Genomic DNA, 17,519 nt, shown 5'->3' with positions numbered 1-17,519 from the left:
TCTATGCATTAAGATTTATGGATATTTTCAGTATTTAGTCAAGTAAAAACTAAGTTACTTTTCAAAGTAATTAGAAAAGTAATTAAATTTGTAATTATGTAGTTAGTAATTAACTACCTTTTTGAAGTATTTTAGTGAATACTGATCACAATAAACAGTCTTATGCAAAAATTTGGCCACCCCTAATAATTTTCAAATTGCAAGCCATAGCGTGCTGGCCTTTCAATTCAGCAAATTCATTTGGATATATTTTATTCACTGGAGAAAAGGCAACATTTCAGTTCTGACATAACATTTTGTTTAATCAACAGATGCAATGCAATTGCAATGCATAACAAAAAGAGACAAGTGCAACAATCACCGCAATAGAATAATGACAGCCTGTAGTACTTCTTATAGTCAAGGATCATTCCCTGAATTCTTGCTGAAGGCATTTTAGACCATTATTTCTTGCAACACATCTCCAGTTTAGTCAAGTTTGAAAGGTGCCAAGCATGAATAGCCCTTTTCAAATCAATTCATAGATTTTCAATGATGTTCATGTCTGGGGACTGGTATGGCCATTCTAAAACATTATATCGTATCTGAGCATGAATTCCTTGGTAGATCTGGAACTGTGCTTTGGGTCATTGTGAAACATCCAACCCTGCCATAACTTCAGTTTCTTGTCTGATTTCTGAACATTGTTCTTCAGCACATGCTGATACTGGGTGAAATCCATGTGACCTTTAACTCTGACAAGGTGTCTGGATCCTGTGCTTGCCCATGCTCCTGGAATGCTGTGTTCTTTTTCTGCCATGCAATGTGCCTAAGGTTGTGGCATTTGTCCACAGTATATTTTTCCAAAAATGATTTATGCTTGTCCAGATGAGCTTTTGCATACCTCAAACGACTCTTCTTGTTGGCAGAATGCAGAAAATGCTTCTTCTGCATCACCTTCCATTGAGCTGCTCTTTGTGAAGACTGTGCTGAACTGTGTACAATGTACAATGACATTATCAACAGCAAGATGTTTCTAGAGCTCTTTGAAGGTGGTCTGTGACCATTCTATCCATTCTTCGCCTTTGCCTTTCAGATATTTTTCCCGGTCTAGCACATCTTTCCTGCACAAGAACTGTTTCGGTGGCCTTTCATTTTCTTATTATATTTCTGACTGTGGAGATCGAGACTTTAAATCTTTGTGATGGCTTTTTCTCTGGCCATGTTGATGAATTATCCTAGTTTTTAGGTCATTAGAAAGTTCTTTTGAGGTTCCCATGATGCTACTTTCAGGTTTAGAATAAGGAGAAGCACAACTAGCAATCAGCTATCTTAAATATAATTTTTCATGATTGGTTGCACCTTTGTTGGGATTGTTAAGGTTCACTGAGTCACTCAAATTAATGTTGTGTTGTAATCAATCAGCATTAATTTACTACAAGTTTTGCCACACAAAAAAGAGGGTGCCCAAACTTTTGCATAGCCTTTTTCAGTTTCAATTTAATTTCACACATCTCAATATTGCTACACTATGTATTTCTGTCTAAAAACATGTCATTATCTAGCTTTCATTTGAAACAGAATGGCATTTCACTGTACTATTATTTTATAAAGAAAGAGCACAAAATTATGCAGCCACTGGGGGGTGCCCAAATTTTTGCATAAAACTGTATATCAACAAATAAATTGTAAAAAGTATTATTTTTCCAGTATTGTGCAGCCAGCGACAAAAAAAACTTTGATCAAGTGTCCTTTTCACGATCAGATGTTTTGCTACATTTACAGGAGCAATACATCTTTACCCATGATGCTCTAGTAGAAGCCATTTTGAGTCAGGAGACAGAGGTGCCATCAAGCCATATTCATCAGTATGTGAACAACCTCCTGACCCCAGGAGCCTCATGCAAGACACGCCTGGAAAAGCAGTTTAAAGTAAGCACTCTCAGTTACTAAAGAGTACAGATAGAAGTCAATAATATAACTTCTACATAGGAATGACCTTGTGATTGCAGTTGGTGTGCCAGTCCAATGCCAAACACAATGACTGCAGCGCTGCCCTGAATGACGGCAACAGAACCAAGAATAGGAGCTGCTCTCTGATTCCTGGTGGGCCCATAAAACTACTGAGATTACTATTATTATAGATAGGTGGATGGCCGAGTGGGTGTATGTACGGATGGATGGATGAATGAATAGATGAGTGAGGTTTTTTCTGGATGTATGGGTAGGCAGGCAGATAAATTGATTGGTGTTTGGATGGATGGATGCATGGATGGATGGGTAAATCGGTGGATACATGGCTGGGTGGGCGGGTTTATGGGTGGATGGGTGGTCGGGCAGGTGGATCAAAGGATAGATGGGTGGGTGGGCATTTCGAGTGGGTTTATAGATGGGTGGGTTAGGGGTTGGGTGGACGGATGCATGGATGGGCAAGTGGATGTGTGTTTGGATGGGTGGATGGGCATCGAGCAGTAATGGGAATAACGGCACTATAAATAAATGCCGTTATTAATGGCGATACCTCTCTTTCTCTGGGGCGGTTGTGTGTGTTCGGGGTTGGGGCGGAACACATAACCAACCTGTGATGATGATTGGTGTGTCTGCGAACATGGTGTAACTGAGAACATGAGGATTGGCTTAGAGTACATTTCCATCATTTGCAAATCAGAGGCAGAGTAGTGCGGGTGTTCACCTGTTCACACACAAGCACATGCGCAGTCAGTCCCACACACCAATGACCAGGAGTCAGAATGATGGCAAACTGTAAATATACACACTACTTTTTCCTCGTTAATGGGAAAGGCAAGACTGATTATGTTAATATTTATAATGGTAGGTTGAATTTGATGGATGTCTCTCACATTGTCCCACACCAACATTAAAATAGTATCATTTATTCATTCATTCATTCATTTATTCATACATTCATTTTCTTTTCGGCTTAATCCCTTTATTAATGAGAGGTCACCACAGCGAAATGAATCACCAACTTATCCAGCATATGTTTTACACAGCGGATGCCTTTCCAGCTGCAACACATCACTGGGAAACCCCCATACACTCTCATTCACACACATACACTACGGACAATTTAGCTTACCCAATTCACTTACAGCATGTCTTTGGACTTATGGGGTAAACCGGAGCACCCAGAGGAAACCCACACAAACATAGGAAGAACATGCAAACAGAAATGCCAACTGATCATATTTTGTAGTCATTTGACAAATTAGATTTTTTTTAATAATAATTTTTTTAAATAATAGTTACTTTCTCTGGTAATTAGTTATCTTCATAATTATGTAGCTCAGTTACTACTTGTGAGAAATTACTAGTAACTATAACTTATTACTTTTAATAAAGGAACGTGCCCAACACTGGCGTCGAGTGGGATTATGGATGTATGGGTGAGTGGTTGGGCGGGCGGATGCATGGATGGACTGATGGGTGTATAGAAGGAAGAATTGGTGGATGAATTGGTAGACTGGTGGGCTGGAAAGTGGCCTTATGATTGCATAGATGGATGGATGGGAGGGTGGATGGATGAAAGGATAGATGGATGGGCTGGTCAATGGAAGATTGGGTGGGTGGATGGAAAAATGAATGGATGGATGAATAGGTAGGAGGGTGAATAAATTGGTTAGATGGATGAATGAATGATGGCCAGGTGGATGGATAAATGAATAGGTGGATGAATAGGTAGGTGGGTGAATAAACTGCCTAGATACATGGATGGATATGTGGGCAGGTAGGTATATGTATGGGTGGGTGGGTGCTTGGGTGTGTGGATGGATGGATGGGCAGGTGGGTATGGGTGGTGTATGGGTGGATGGATAAATGAATGTGTCAATGAATATGTTGGCTAGATAGATGGGTGGATGAATGGATGGGTAGGCAGTCAAGTGGGTTTTTGGATGGATGGGTGAGTGGTTGGGTGGACTGATTCATGGATGGGTGGGTGGGTGGAAGATGGATGGAAGAATGGGTGGATGGGCGGGTAAGCAAATGGTCTTATGGATGGTTGGGCGGATGGATTGATAAATGAATAGGTGGAAAAATAAGTAGGTGGGTTAATAAATTGGCTAAATAGATTGGATGGATGAATGGATTGCTGGATGGGCGGTTGAGTGGGTTCATGGATGGATGGGTGAGTGGGCGGACTGATGCATGGATGGGCGAGTGGTTGGGTCTATAGATGGATGAAAGAATGGCTGGATGGCCAGGCAAGCAAATGGTCTTATGGATAGTTGGGCGGATGGATGGATAAATGAATAGGTGAATAAATAGGTAGGTGGGTTAATAAATTGGCTAGATAGATGGGTGGATGAATGGGCAAGTGAATGAGGTTTATGGCTGGATGGGTGAGTGGTTGGGTGGACTGATGCATGGATAGGTGGGTGAGTGAGTGTATGGATGGATAGAAGAATGAGTGGATGGGCGGGCGAACTAATATTCTTATGGTTGGTTGGATAGGTGGATGGAAAAATGAATGGGTGGATGAATAGATAGCCAGGTGAATAATTTGGCGGAATTATGCATGGATTGGCGGGTGGGTTGGAGTATGGAAGGATGGATGGAGGAATGGGTGGATGGCTGAGCGAGTGAATATTCTTATGGATTGTTGGGTGGGTGGATGGATGGATGAATGTATGGGTGGATTAATAGATAGGTGGGTAAATAAATTGGCTAGATAGATGGGTGGGTAAATGGTTTGCTGGATTGGCAGTCGAGTGGGTTTATGGATGGATGGATGGATGAGTGGGGCGGACTGATGCATGGATGGGCGAGTGGGTGGGTGTATGGATGGATGAAAGAATGGGTGGATGGCCAGGGGAGCAAATGGTCTTATGGATGGTTGGGCGGGTGGATGGATGGATGAATAAATGGGTGGATAAATAGGTAGGTGGGTGAATAAATTGGATAGATAGATAGGTGGATGAATGGGCAGTGGATAGGGTTTATGGATGGATAGGTGAGTGGTTGGGCGGACTGATGCTTGGATGGGCGGGTTAGTGTGTGTATGGATAGGTGAGAGAAAGGGTGAATGGGCGGGCAAGCAAATGATCTTATGGATGGTTGGGTGGGTGGATGGATAAATGAATGGGTGGATGAATAGGTAGGTAGGTGAATAAAATTGGATAGATAGATGGGTGGATGAATGGATTAAGCGTCGAGTGGGTTTATGGATGGGTGGGTGAGTGGTTGGGCGGACTGATGCATGGATGGGCAAGTGGGTGGGTGTATGAATGGATGGATGAATGAGTGAATGGATGAATGGATAAATGGATAGACGGATGGGTGGATTGATAGATGGATGTATTGACAAATGGACAGTCAGACAGATGGAGAGATAGATTGATTGATTGATTGATTGATTAGGCAAATTAGATGTACAGATGTATAGACAAATAGATGGAGGGATGAGTAGACAGAATAACAGACAAAAAGATGAATAGATACAGATATTTATTTTCACAAAGTGACTGACTGTTGTGTGTTTTGCAGTGGAGAAGTCTCGAGTGTGTGTGTCCTCGTCAGCAGGAGAAACGTCAGATTACATCAACGCCTCATATGTCATGGTGAGACATTCAAAGCTTCTCTAGCAGCTCATTCACATGCACAAAGCTAATGTATGACTGCTTTTATATCAGGGCTATCGGCAAAACAAAGAGTTCATCATTACCCAGAATCCTTTGCCCAACACGGTGAAGGACTTGTGGAGGATGGTGTGGGATCAAAATGCCCAGGTTATAGTTTCACTGCCGGACACGAGCAGCACGGTCAGTACTACTGTTAACAGATTTCATTGCTAAATTATTAATAGTATCACAAATAGGGCTGCAAGATTAATCCGAACAAAATGGGGTGATGTTTAGAAAATAATTAGACAATATTGGGTATTAGTATTGTTGAAAAGTAAATTGTATTATACAAATTATTTTTTTAAAGTCAACCTTTACAATAGTAATTTGATTTATTCATCTGCAAAGTATTTATAGTATTCATATCCACATTTTTTATGTTACAGCCTTATTCCAAAATTCACTCATTTCCTCAAAATTCTACACACAATACCCCATAATGTCAATGTAAAAAAGTTGTTGCAAATTTATTAAAAATAAAAAACCTAAAATATCATATGAACATAAGTATTCACAGCTTTTGCTCAATACTTTATTGATGCACTTTTGGCAGCAACTACAGCCTCAAGTCTTTTTGATGATGCCACAATCTTGCCACACCTGTCTTTGGGAATTTTTGCCCATTCCTCTTTGCAGTCCTTCCGATGCTTTTGGCAAATTCCAGGCGGGGAGTGGCTTTCGTCTGGCCACTCTACCATACAGACCTGATTGGTGGATTGGTGCACAGACAGTTGTCCTTCTGTATGGTTCTCCTCTCTCCAAAGAAGAACGCTGGAGCTCAGACAGAGTGACCATCGGGTTATTGATCACATCCCTGACCAAGGCCCTTCTCCCCTGATCACTCAGCTTAGATGGCCAGGCAGCTCTAGGAAGAGTCCTGGTGGTTCCAAACATCTTCCACTTACGGATGATGGAGGCCACTGGAACTTTAAGAGCAGCAGAAATTTTTCTGTGACCTTCCCCAGCCTTGTGCCTCGGAAATCTGCAGTCAATTCCTTTGTCTTCATGCTTGGTTTGTGCTTTGACTTGCACTGTCAACCATTGGACCGTATATAGACAGATGTATGTCTTTTCAAATCATGTCCAATTAACTGATTGTTTGTGTGTAGAAATGTGAGAAAATAAATTAATTAGATCCATTTTTGAATAAGGCTGTAACATCAACAAATGTGGAAAAAGTGAAGCGCTATGAATGCTTTCCAGATGCACTGTAATCGCACAATTCTGGCTAAACTATGCAATTCTACAGACACCAGGGAAATTCTATTTTTCATAATGTCCAGTTATTTCCAGATGATCTTCCAATACTGAATGAAACTAATTGCCCTTTCATTAATCTCTCATTCTCTTTCTTCCTTCATGATTTTTTTATTCCACTCCCAGACAGAAGACAGCAAGCCAGTCATATTCTGGCCCACAAGAGATCAGCCAATCATCTATGAGACATTTTCTGTATCATTAAGAGGGGAGGACCATGTGTGCCTGTCCAATGAAGACATGTTGATAGTGCAGGATTACATCTTAGAGGCAACAAAGGTAACACAGTCAATAAAATTTTACGACTAACATAAGCAAAAAAAAAAAAAAACTGAATCAGATATGCATTACCCATAATTCACAGAAGAGGAAGCTATCATCTTAAAGCTATGATAATCAATTCAGTGAGATGTAAATGAGCGATTTCTGTGCGTCATTTCTCCAAAACCATTGAAAAACACGAACACAGGCATCTGTTTTGAAGATCGCAGCTGGTGCCTGCCGTACGATTGTAGAAAATATTAGGAAGAGCAAATGGCTGCTGACGAAAGTGAGAACAGAGTCTGTTAAACAAACATCTGGTGCTTTTCACACGCTTAGCATTAAACCATCTGTATCTGAAGCACATTGGTTAGACTGCATACGCCTGATTATACACACACACGCACTCACAGACACACAGGTTTTGGTGGTTTATGAGGACTCTCCATTGGTGGCTTGATGTCTTTTATACTCCAACAACTGCCTATATAGCCTTACCCCAGCATTGACAGGAAGCATTTTAATGTGAAAAGAATGATTTCTAAGTCTTGACAGGTCATGTCCTCATAAACCACCCCAACATTGTAATACCTACGTACTGTAATACACTGGGTTGAGATGAGTGTATATGTATGGGGCAACACAATGGCGCAGTAGGTAGTGCTGTCGCCTCACAGCAAGAAGGTCACTGGTTCGATCCTCGGCTGGGTCAGTTGGCGTTTCTGTGTGGAGTTTGCATGTTCTCCCTGCATTCATGGGAGCACCCTCCGGGTGCTCCGGTTTCCCCCACAGTCCAAAGACATGTGGTACTGGTAGGCTAAATTGTCCGTAGTGTGTGAATAAGTGTGTATGTGTTTCCCAGTGATGGGTTGCAGCTGGAAGGGCATCTGCTGCATAAAACAAATGCTGGATAAGTTGGTGGTTCGTTCTGCTGTGGCGACCCCATATTAATAAAGGGACTAAGCTGAAAAGAAAATGAATGAATATATATATATATATATATATATATATATATATATATATATATATATACTGTATATATATATATATATATACACACACATACATACATACATATCCACACACTAGTCACTTTATTAGGTACACCTTACTAGTACCAGGTTGGACCCCCTTTTGCCTTCAGAACTGCCTTAATTCTTCATGGTATAGATTAAAAAAAGTACTGGAAATATTCCTCAGAGATTTTGGTCAATATTGATTTATTGGCTATTTATTTACGAATTTCCCATTCCACTACATCGCAAAGGTGCTCTATTGGATTGAGATTTGGTGACTGGAGGCCATTTGACTACAGTCTGAGATATATCGCGCTTTATGACATGGCGCGTTATCCTGCTGGAAGTAGCCATCAGAAGATGGGTATACTGTGGTCACAAAAGGATGGACATGGTCAGCAACAATACTCAGGTAGGCTGTGACGTTGACACAATGCTCAGTTGGTACTAATTGGCCCAAAGTGTGCCAAGAATATATTCTCCACGTCATTACACCACCACCACCACCAGCCTGAACCGTTGATACAAGGCAGGATGGATCCATGCTTTCATTTTGTTGATGCCAAATTCTGACCCTACCATCTGAATGTCGCAGCAGAAATCGAGATTCATCAGAGCAGGCAACGTTTTTCCAATCTTCTATTGTCCAATTTTGGTGAGCCTGTGCAAATTGTAGCCTCAGTTTCCTGTTCTTAGCAGAAAGGAGTGGCACCTGGCGTGGTTTTCAGAGATTGTCTTCTGCATACCTTGCTTGTAACGAGTGGTTATTTGAGTTACTGTTGCCTTTCTATCAACTCGAACCAGTCTGGCCTTTCTCCTCTGACCTCTGGCATCAACAAGGCATTTGTTCCCACAGAACTGCCTTTCACTTGATATTTTCTCTTTATCTGACCATTCTCTGTAAACTCTAAAGATGGCTGTGCATAAAAATCCCAGTAGATCAGCAGTTTCTGAAATACTCAGACCAGCCCATCTGGCACCAACAACATTGCCACGTTCAAAGTCACTTAAATCACCTTTCTTCCCCATTCTGTTGCTCGGTTTGAACTGCAGCAGATCGTCTTGACCACGTCAACATGCCTAAAGGCATTAGGTTGCTGCCATGTGATTGGCTGATTAGAAATTTGCGTTAACGAGCAGTTGGACAGGTGTACCTAATAATGTTGCCTGGGAGTGTATATGTGTATGTGTGTATATATTTATATATTTAGTTTATACTAATATGTATATTTTTATATTTTTCATACACAACTGTATGACTTTTCAACTAAAGAGGGTTAGATTTCTTGAAGGAATACACATGCTTAAAAAACAATGAATTGAGTATGTAATTAATCTCAATATATCATACTGTATGTATGAAATATGTAGTCATTAATACTTTGAAACATTTATGTTCTGATGTTGAACATTTCTTAAGTGTTAATCATTTTTTAAAAATCTAAAAGGTTGTCAAATTTAAATAATTAAAATAGTTTAATTCATATTCTGTATGCTTTGAGATTTATAAGAATTGTAAGTAGTATCAAGTAATTACACTTTGAAGAATTTGTTACTTTTCAGACAAAGTAATTATAAAGTAAATTAAATATGTTTTCATGATGTAATTAGTAATGAATAACTTTTTAGAATTACCTTATCCAACCCTTGTCATTATACACATTTATGTTCTCGTAAACCAGTAAACACACACACGCAAATGAATCTCTTTTCTCTTTCTTTCAGGATGACTTTGTTCTAGAAGTGAAGCATTACCGCGGCCCACGCTGGCCAAATCCAGACAGTCCCATTAGTAGCGTCTTTGAGATGATCAGAATCATCCAAAAAGAGGCCAGCTCCAAAGATGGACCAATGGTCATTCATGATGAGTGAGTTGCATCTTGGCCCTAAAGGAGACACACACTGTGTCTTGGAAAAGACACAATTATCTGAGTTCCAGAAGCCAGTGGGTCATCTAACTGTCTGCTGTCCACAGCTACTCCTGCCCAGCTTTGAATAGCATGAAAATCCATTTTTGCTGGACTAGAGATGTTGGAGCAGCTGTTAAATAGCAATAATAGCTTCAAAACTAGGAATAGTAAGCTGTTATAATAATAGATAGCAGTTTTTATATTGTAATTGCACTTAATCTAAAATAATTCATAAAAAAATAATTAAATAGGGGGAATATTTATTTTTTAGGAACCTTCAGTTGAAATTAGAATTATTAAACCTCTTTTGAATTTTTTTCTTATTTAAATATTTCCCAAATGATGTTTAACAGAGCAAGGACATTTTCACAGTATGTCTGATAATATTTTTTCTTCTGGAGAAAGTCTTATTTGTTTTATTATGGCTAGAATAATAGCAGCAATTTTTTTTCGATAGTCTAAAACATCGTTATACAATAACTTGCCTAATTACCCTAACCTGCCTGGTTAACCTAATTAACCTAGTTAAGCCTTTAAGCTGTATGGAAGTGTCCTGAAAATATCTAGTAAAATATTTACTGTCATCATGGCAAAGATAAAATAAATCAGTAAATAAACGGGTTATTAAAACTCTTATGTTTAGAAATGTGTTGAAAAAAATCTGCTCTCTGTTAAACAAATTGGGGAAAAAAAACAGAAAAAATAACAGGGGGGATAATAATTCAGGGGGGTTAATAATTCTGACTTCAACTGTATATTAAATAATTTTACTTTATTTAATAGTTTTTTCCCCTTCAAATTCCATTTAAATTTTAATGTAATGATATTTACTAGGGATGTCACAGATTACAACCCACAGTTCAGAACTCACATGACCCGCAGATCAATACGTTTATTTTAAACGTGTAGGTTATTTTCACATTTACAACAATTGCAGAGAGATCGCCTCCTATGTCATTCAAATCACGTGTATGAAAGCATTTTGGCTTCCCTGTTAAAAATAATAATGATGAAAAAGTTGTGGTGGGACCTAAATGCTTTCTTAGGTTATTGATTGAAGGTGTTTTCTGTCACCGTAGGTTTAGCCTGCATTAATGCATTCAGTGTAAAGCTGCACAATTGAACATTAAAAGATTGTGATCTAAATTCAAACCCGCGCAACATGAATGATAAATGATGATGATTTGCAAATGTTTATTAGTCCTTCGAAGCGCTGCATTCAAATCTGTGTTTGATCAAGAGAGATTCAGTTTTCACCCTTTTTCAGTTAGTTACAAAAAATTAAATAACACAGAAGTACTGGGAGAACAGTTTATAGTTTCAATATAAACACTGATGTTTAAGGTAAAGATTAAAATCACAGTTTAATGGAACTTGACGCTGGTGAGTGTTGTAGCAATTACACTGTTTAACCAACAGGTGGTGACAAACAACCATCAAAATTACTGTATGTTACTGAATAGGTTTTTAAAAATGATCGACCTATAAGGAAACATGAAGTTTGATGTGTGAATTGATGAATCATTCATTGAAAATAAATATATATGTTGTATGTTAGATTTCTATGTTTAGCATTATCAGCAACAGTAGCAAAGATAATTTTTTCTACTGAATATTTTCCTTTTTTTCAGCTAGTTCTTTCTTGATTTATATTTTTTAATAAATTACAGGTTCTAAGTTCTGTTTGTTAAAACCAATGGATTTTGCAGTTGTATTTTTGTATAAATGAAAAGCAAATAACATTTGTCTCCTCCCTTTTTTGCTAATCCAAAAAATGGTCTGATCCATGACTCAAAAACCATAGTGTGATCCAAACCATGAGATTTGTGATTCATTACATCACTAATATTTGCAAAATAATAAATTTGAATTTACTAAAAATAATTTTAGTAACCCTGTAAAATACATTTTAGTTTTTTGCACTTTTAAAACTATAATGCACCTTTATCCCAAAAGAAGCAGATAGAGAAAATAGAAAGGGACCAAGACATGAACCTTTAGGAACCCCAAATGATATACAGTAGGCCCACAGGAATAAAAAACTCCCTTATATTACAGCAAAGATTCTCTTATTTAAATAAAACAGGAATAACTTCAGTGTAAGCCCCCTGATTCCCACCCACGGTCTCAAAACGGTTCAGGGATTGCATTCAGAGACTGCTTCATTCTTGATGGTTACATGCAGCGCTTGTCAAAACATAGAGCAGCGCCACATCAATGATGCCCAAAACTGTTGTTTATGTAGGTGGCTCACTAGGGTTAGAACTGAACATGCTTTATCATAGATTTGTTTAATAATCTGTTCTGATGGTTTCTGAAGGCATGATTTCCCTGTTTCTGCAGACATGGCGGTGTGACTGCTGGAACATTCTGTGCGTTGTTCACTCTACTTCAACAGCTTGAGGCAGAGAGTGTGGTGGACGTCTATATGGTGGCCAAGATGATCAACCTCATGAGGCCTGGAGTCTTCACTGACATTGTGAGGGATCATCTGATCATATACATATACACGGAACTGGATACATATAAATTGTAGTTAGTTACTGACTGCAAATTCTAGGACAAAATTTGTAGTATGTAACTCAATCTCTAGTGCAACAAGGGTAAATAGACGCGTGAACATTTTGAGTCACTTGCTTCATTCGCACGTCAAATTCACTTCACAATAGACACAGATTTGCGTCATGGGCAGGGCTTCTGTCTGCCAGGTGACTCTAGCTTCATTGCCAAATGGCTAACATGGATTTTTTTTGAGAAAATAGCTGTGTTTATGTGCTTATATGAAGGCTGAAAAACAACGTTGATACGTTTTGAGCCGTGTCCACTAGGTCCATTCTGAGGTGCACCCAGCTCTGTGAGCACAAAAACTCCTACAGAAACTATACCTGGATGATGGAAGCTTTCAATGGTGCTTCTGACTGAGCCAAGCCCAATTTGATGAACTGTTGTCCTGTGTCGGCAGGAGAATTTTGCCCCAGGACACCAACAACAGGCGCTACATCATAATCACGCCCCTACAAAACAATGCTCATGATTGGTTAATGCGGCATGAATGTCTAGTGAAGTTCAGATTTCCCAACTTGAGAACCCAACTTCAATATATTGAATCGCGCAAAATGCTCAACTCGCGCTGTTTCATTCGTACAAATCGCGTGATTCGCACCGCCTCGTTTACGGTCACATAATCGGACTTCTTTTGGATTACATTTAGATTACTTTTGTAATGTACTTTTTGTGGACTACATTTATTTAGATTACTCTTATTTGAAGACATATATCCTGAAGCTGCATAATCTTTTACATAATAATAGGACAATCGTTAATACTTCAATAAACAAATAGTAATTGTGTTTGCTGATAGTAAGACATTATTTTAAAAACATTTAGATAAAAGTTTAGATAAGTCAATTTAGAAAAAAAACAATATTGAAAACATAAAATGCACAATAATACCACTGCTAAATCAACTGTTTAATGTAAAAAACCCCACTAGAAGTATCGATGAAAAACATCCAACAATAAATCCAGATATCAAAATCTGATCATTTCTTGTTACTGACTTCTGAATCGCAGAAGCATATACCGTATTGACCTTATTCTAAAATGCTGAATTGTACATGTTTTTGCAATTGTTTTAGAAATTTAGAACCACAGTTTCCTATGGGAGAAATTACTAGGGGAAAAAATGGCAGAAAACGGTCAAACTACTTGCTCTATAAACAAGTGTGTTCATGACTATACATAAAAAGTTGAATAATGTACTAAGAAAATATCAGTTTGCAACATCAAGCAGCGTAATGAGCTGTTTTAATGTCTATAAATGAATGGAAGTGAATGAAACTGGATATCTCAAGCCAAAGAGATTCAAATGGCTCATACGCGAAGAATAAGGTCAATAGAGAATACAGAAAAGACCAAGAAATGAACATATATATGTATAAACATATATATGTATAAACATATGTATAAACATTAAAAAAAGACTTAAATCAGAAGAATCAATGAACTGTTACACTTCACTGCCATTGTGTATTATATGTAATCCATTAACAAGTAACTGTACTTAGAAGCTTGTTAAATATTACTTTACGTTAATTACATGTACTTGATTTTTGAAATCTGATAATGTAATTTCAGATGACAGAATCAGTTACTATCCAGGCCTGCATATACATATACAGTGGTCCTCGCTATAAAGCGGTACACTTTTCAGATTTTTTTGTGTAATTTGACATGCTTTTTTCTACAGCACATTGTGTTCTGCGTCCTGACAGGCTGTAGACTATTGTTGATCAATCTCCTCTGTGCCGTGTCTCCTGTGCAGTACAGAATGCGGTCAGCTTGCCAGTTTACATAAATCTTCGATCGACAGCAGTGTGACTCTGAAGTGCTGGACTGCATGTTTGCAAGTTTTCTCCCCACATTGTTGACAAAACATTCTGCACTGTCAAAGGCATCTGCGGTAGCACGCAAGAGGCAGAGGAAGGTGCTAACTGTTGCACAAAAAGTTGGACTGTGCTGGATATGCTAAAGGAAGGTAGAGGTTACGCGGCGTTACGGAATTAATAAATGAGGATCAAATGCTTTTGATCTTTGGTTTCTTTCTGTAATACTGGACTTATTTTACTACAAGGGTTTGAACTTTGAGAGTGTTTAAACGAGAGAGAAAAGTGTGAAAATGTCTGTCTGAAAATACCTGTCTGAGAAAAGTGTATAATGAGGGGTTTTACAGCCTTAAAACATCTATAATAATTGTAAAAAGTAAAGCTGACTACTCCGCGGATTTCACCTATTGTGGGTTATTTTGAGAACCTAACTCCCGCGAATAATGAGGGACCACTGTAAACAGTATTTGTGTGTGTATAGAATTGTTTGTCTATATAGAGATCAAAATTGTGGAACAACCTTACATTTCCTAAATCTTTTATTATTTATATTTGAAGTTATAGGAGGATTAATTAAAAGTATAACGTATTTAATAAGTTACATATTCTGAATCACAGCTATAATATTAATTAATAAAAACGTAAATTACTAAAGACAAAAAACTAATGAAATTAAGTAAGGGTTTGAGTAAAATGTAAAATATATGCTTTTTCCTCGGAACATCATAAGACCATTTCAACCAAATTTCAAATTAAAACATTGTAACTTAGCGCTATTTCTTTTTTAGTAACTAACAATTGGTCAGAATAACCAAGATTTTATTTGATATGAATGTAAATCAGGTTTATTCCACTAAATATTGATTTCTTACTTAACCCTTTAACTGCCCCACCATTACTTTTTTTCTTTGGATTGCATTTCTTAACTCCTAATGTTGCTAGTTAACACATCCCATAATTTCTAAAATATCAACATCTACCAAAGAGGTATTAAAAGTACCGGAATTAATAAATATATTATAAAAACAATCTGAAAATATGAAGTGTAAGAGCAATTTATTTTAAAAACAATTAAAATAAAACATTTTTGAATACTAAATCATTTTTATTTTTTGAAGTACGTCATAAAATATTTCGGTCAAAATATGGTCAACCATTTGGTAGAGTAAGCAGTTAAAGGGTTAAAACAATAATATTGTGTATATAAACATTTTTGTTATTTTATTTTTAAAAAAGCTTAAATTTGTAATAAATATCATCAGTAGTTTACAGAATAAAATGTCAATTTACTATTTGTTTTATTACAACTATTTGGTAGAGTAAGCAGTTAAAGGTTAAAACATTTTTGTTATTTTATATTAACATTTTTTTTTTAATTTGTAATAAATATCATCAGGCGGTTCATTCCACTGTAATAAAGGGAATAAGCCAAAAAGAAAAGGAATACATGAATGAAATATCATCAGTAGTTTACAGAATAAAACATCAATTTACTTATATTATAAATATATAATAACTTGTATTATAAACTTATAAATAACTATATATTTTAAATTCAAAGAAATTGAGAGAATTTTTAGGTGGACACACGCACGCGCACACGCACACGGTTTATTGCATTGTTGTATATTTTACATAAAATTCAAAAATATGCTTATGTGAAAGCTTTGATAGAATGTATGAGCTTTTATAGTTGAATATTGAAATATATTTATATCTGTAACTTCAACGTTTTCCATTTTTGTGCAGACTGTTGGCATTTAGATATTTTAAAGGAAATGTAGTGACTCTTTTTCACATCTATCTAGAATTGGCAGCAAAGCTGATGAAGGAAAAAGTCAGTCATTAATAATCCTGCCCTGAGGTGGAATTAACTTCAATCCACTTGGGAAAATTGAATATTTTAAGTGGTATGTTGTGGTCAAACTACCAACATGTTCATGTTTTTTTTTTTTTTTGATGGGATAGGATCAGTATCAGTTCCTCTACAAAGCCATTCTGAGTTTGGTCAGCACCCAAGAAGACGAGCAAGCGCTTCAGTCCTCCGACAACAACGGCACGGTCCCAGGAGACATCTCGAGTGCGACCGAGAGTCTGGAATCCTTGGTGTAACCATAGTGATGAGCCGGCACAGGAAAAAAGACTCTTTTTTTTTTTTTTCTATCAAAGAATGCTCTTGTTTTCCCTCAGTCCATCACTGAACTGGTAGAGCTCTGCTGGATGCAGCGCCGTCCCTAAATGTGTGCCTTTGTACACTCCACATTTTTATTAATCGTTTCTCTTGTGCTAATGTCTTACGTACTAATGTCTTTCTCATAGAATCTCATATTTATTTGCTTAAAAGCTTGTTTAAAGGGAAAATCTGTTTTTGTTATTGTTTTAATAAGACTTTTTTAATTAGTCTATTTTTTGTAGTAGAATTTCAGCCACTGTTTTTTTTCATACAAATATACAAAGAAAGTGGCAAAATCAGTCATGGATATAATATTCTAATGTGTAAATAATATTACAGCAACCATGTCAATGGACCAAATTTCTATTTATGTCTAGAATTTTATATTTGACGCACTAGTGCTTTACACGCGTTTGAGTCATTTAGTGAGATTTGAAATGCTGTTTTAATATTCCGGATGCCTCACTGATTGTTTGTTACTGATGTAAGCGTTATATACTGACACTGTTTAGCTGTACGTGTTTTTTTTTCTCGTTTTGTAGGAATAAACAAAAACAAGAAATCAAGCAGACTGGTCTTTTTATGGAGGGATTTGTCATGTGCTCACACTGTAAAATGTCATATGATCAAAAAGTCAGATGACACTAGATTGGCCCACTACGATATCATATTTTAAACTTTAGTTGATGTGTAATGTAGATATGTGAACATAAGCAAAATCTCTAAATGTAATATGCTCAAAGTTCAATGCAAATGGCTTTTACAGAGTTAGCTTAGCAAAGCTAACAGCGAACAAAGTTTGGGGACTACAAAAAAGTACATCCGGACTAGTGAGATCACAAATGCTTCAGGTTATGTGCATTCACCATACGGATTCACCCCACGCAGCGAAGGAG

General features: G+C 37.4%; 1 protein-coding gene across 1 annotated transcript in view; it reads left to right on the top strand.

The window, feature by feature from the left end:
• Positions 1–17,189, top strand: part of ptprz1a (protein tyrosine phosphatase receptor type Z1a) — a 68,391-nt gene extending 51,202 nt beyond the window's left edge. Inside the window, exons 19-26 of the mRNA XM_056451283.1 lie at positions 1,765–1,911; positions 1,992–2,085; positions 5,485–5,558; positions 5,631–5,759; positions 7,005–7,157; positions 9,881–10,023; positions 12,409–12,544; positions 16,419–17,189. Coding sequence (XP_056307258.1) covers positions 1,765–1,911; positions 1,992–2,085; positions 5,485–5,558; positions 5,631–5,759; positions 7,005–7,157; positions 9,881–10,023; positions 12,409–12,544; positions 16,419–16,562 — 1,020 coding nt within the window. The 3' untranslated portion in view covers positions 16,563–17,189. The remainder of the gene's footprint in view (positions 1–1,764; positions 1,912–1,991; positions 2,086–5,484; positions 5,559–5,630; positions 5,760–7,004; positions 7,158–9,880; positions 10,024–12,408; positions 12,545–16,418) is intronic.
• The last annotated feature ends 330 nt before the right edge of the window (positions 17,190–17,519 follow it).

This window comes from Danio aesculapii, chromosome 25 (assembly GCF_903798145.1).
Source record: "Danio aesculapii chromosome 25, fDanAes4.1, whole genome shotgun sequence".
NCBI lineage: Eukaryota > Metazoa > Chordata > Actinopteri > Cypriniformes > Danionidae > Danio > Danio aesculapii.
The sequence above is the reverse complement of the archived record's forward strand: the minus strand, read 5'-3'. Positions and strand labels throughout refer to the sequence as shown.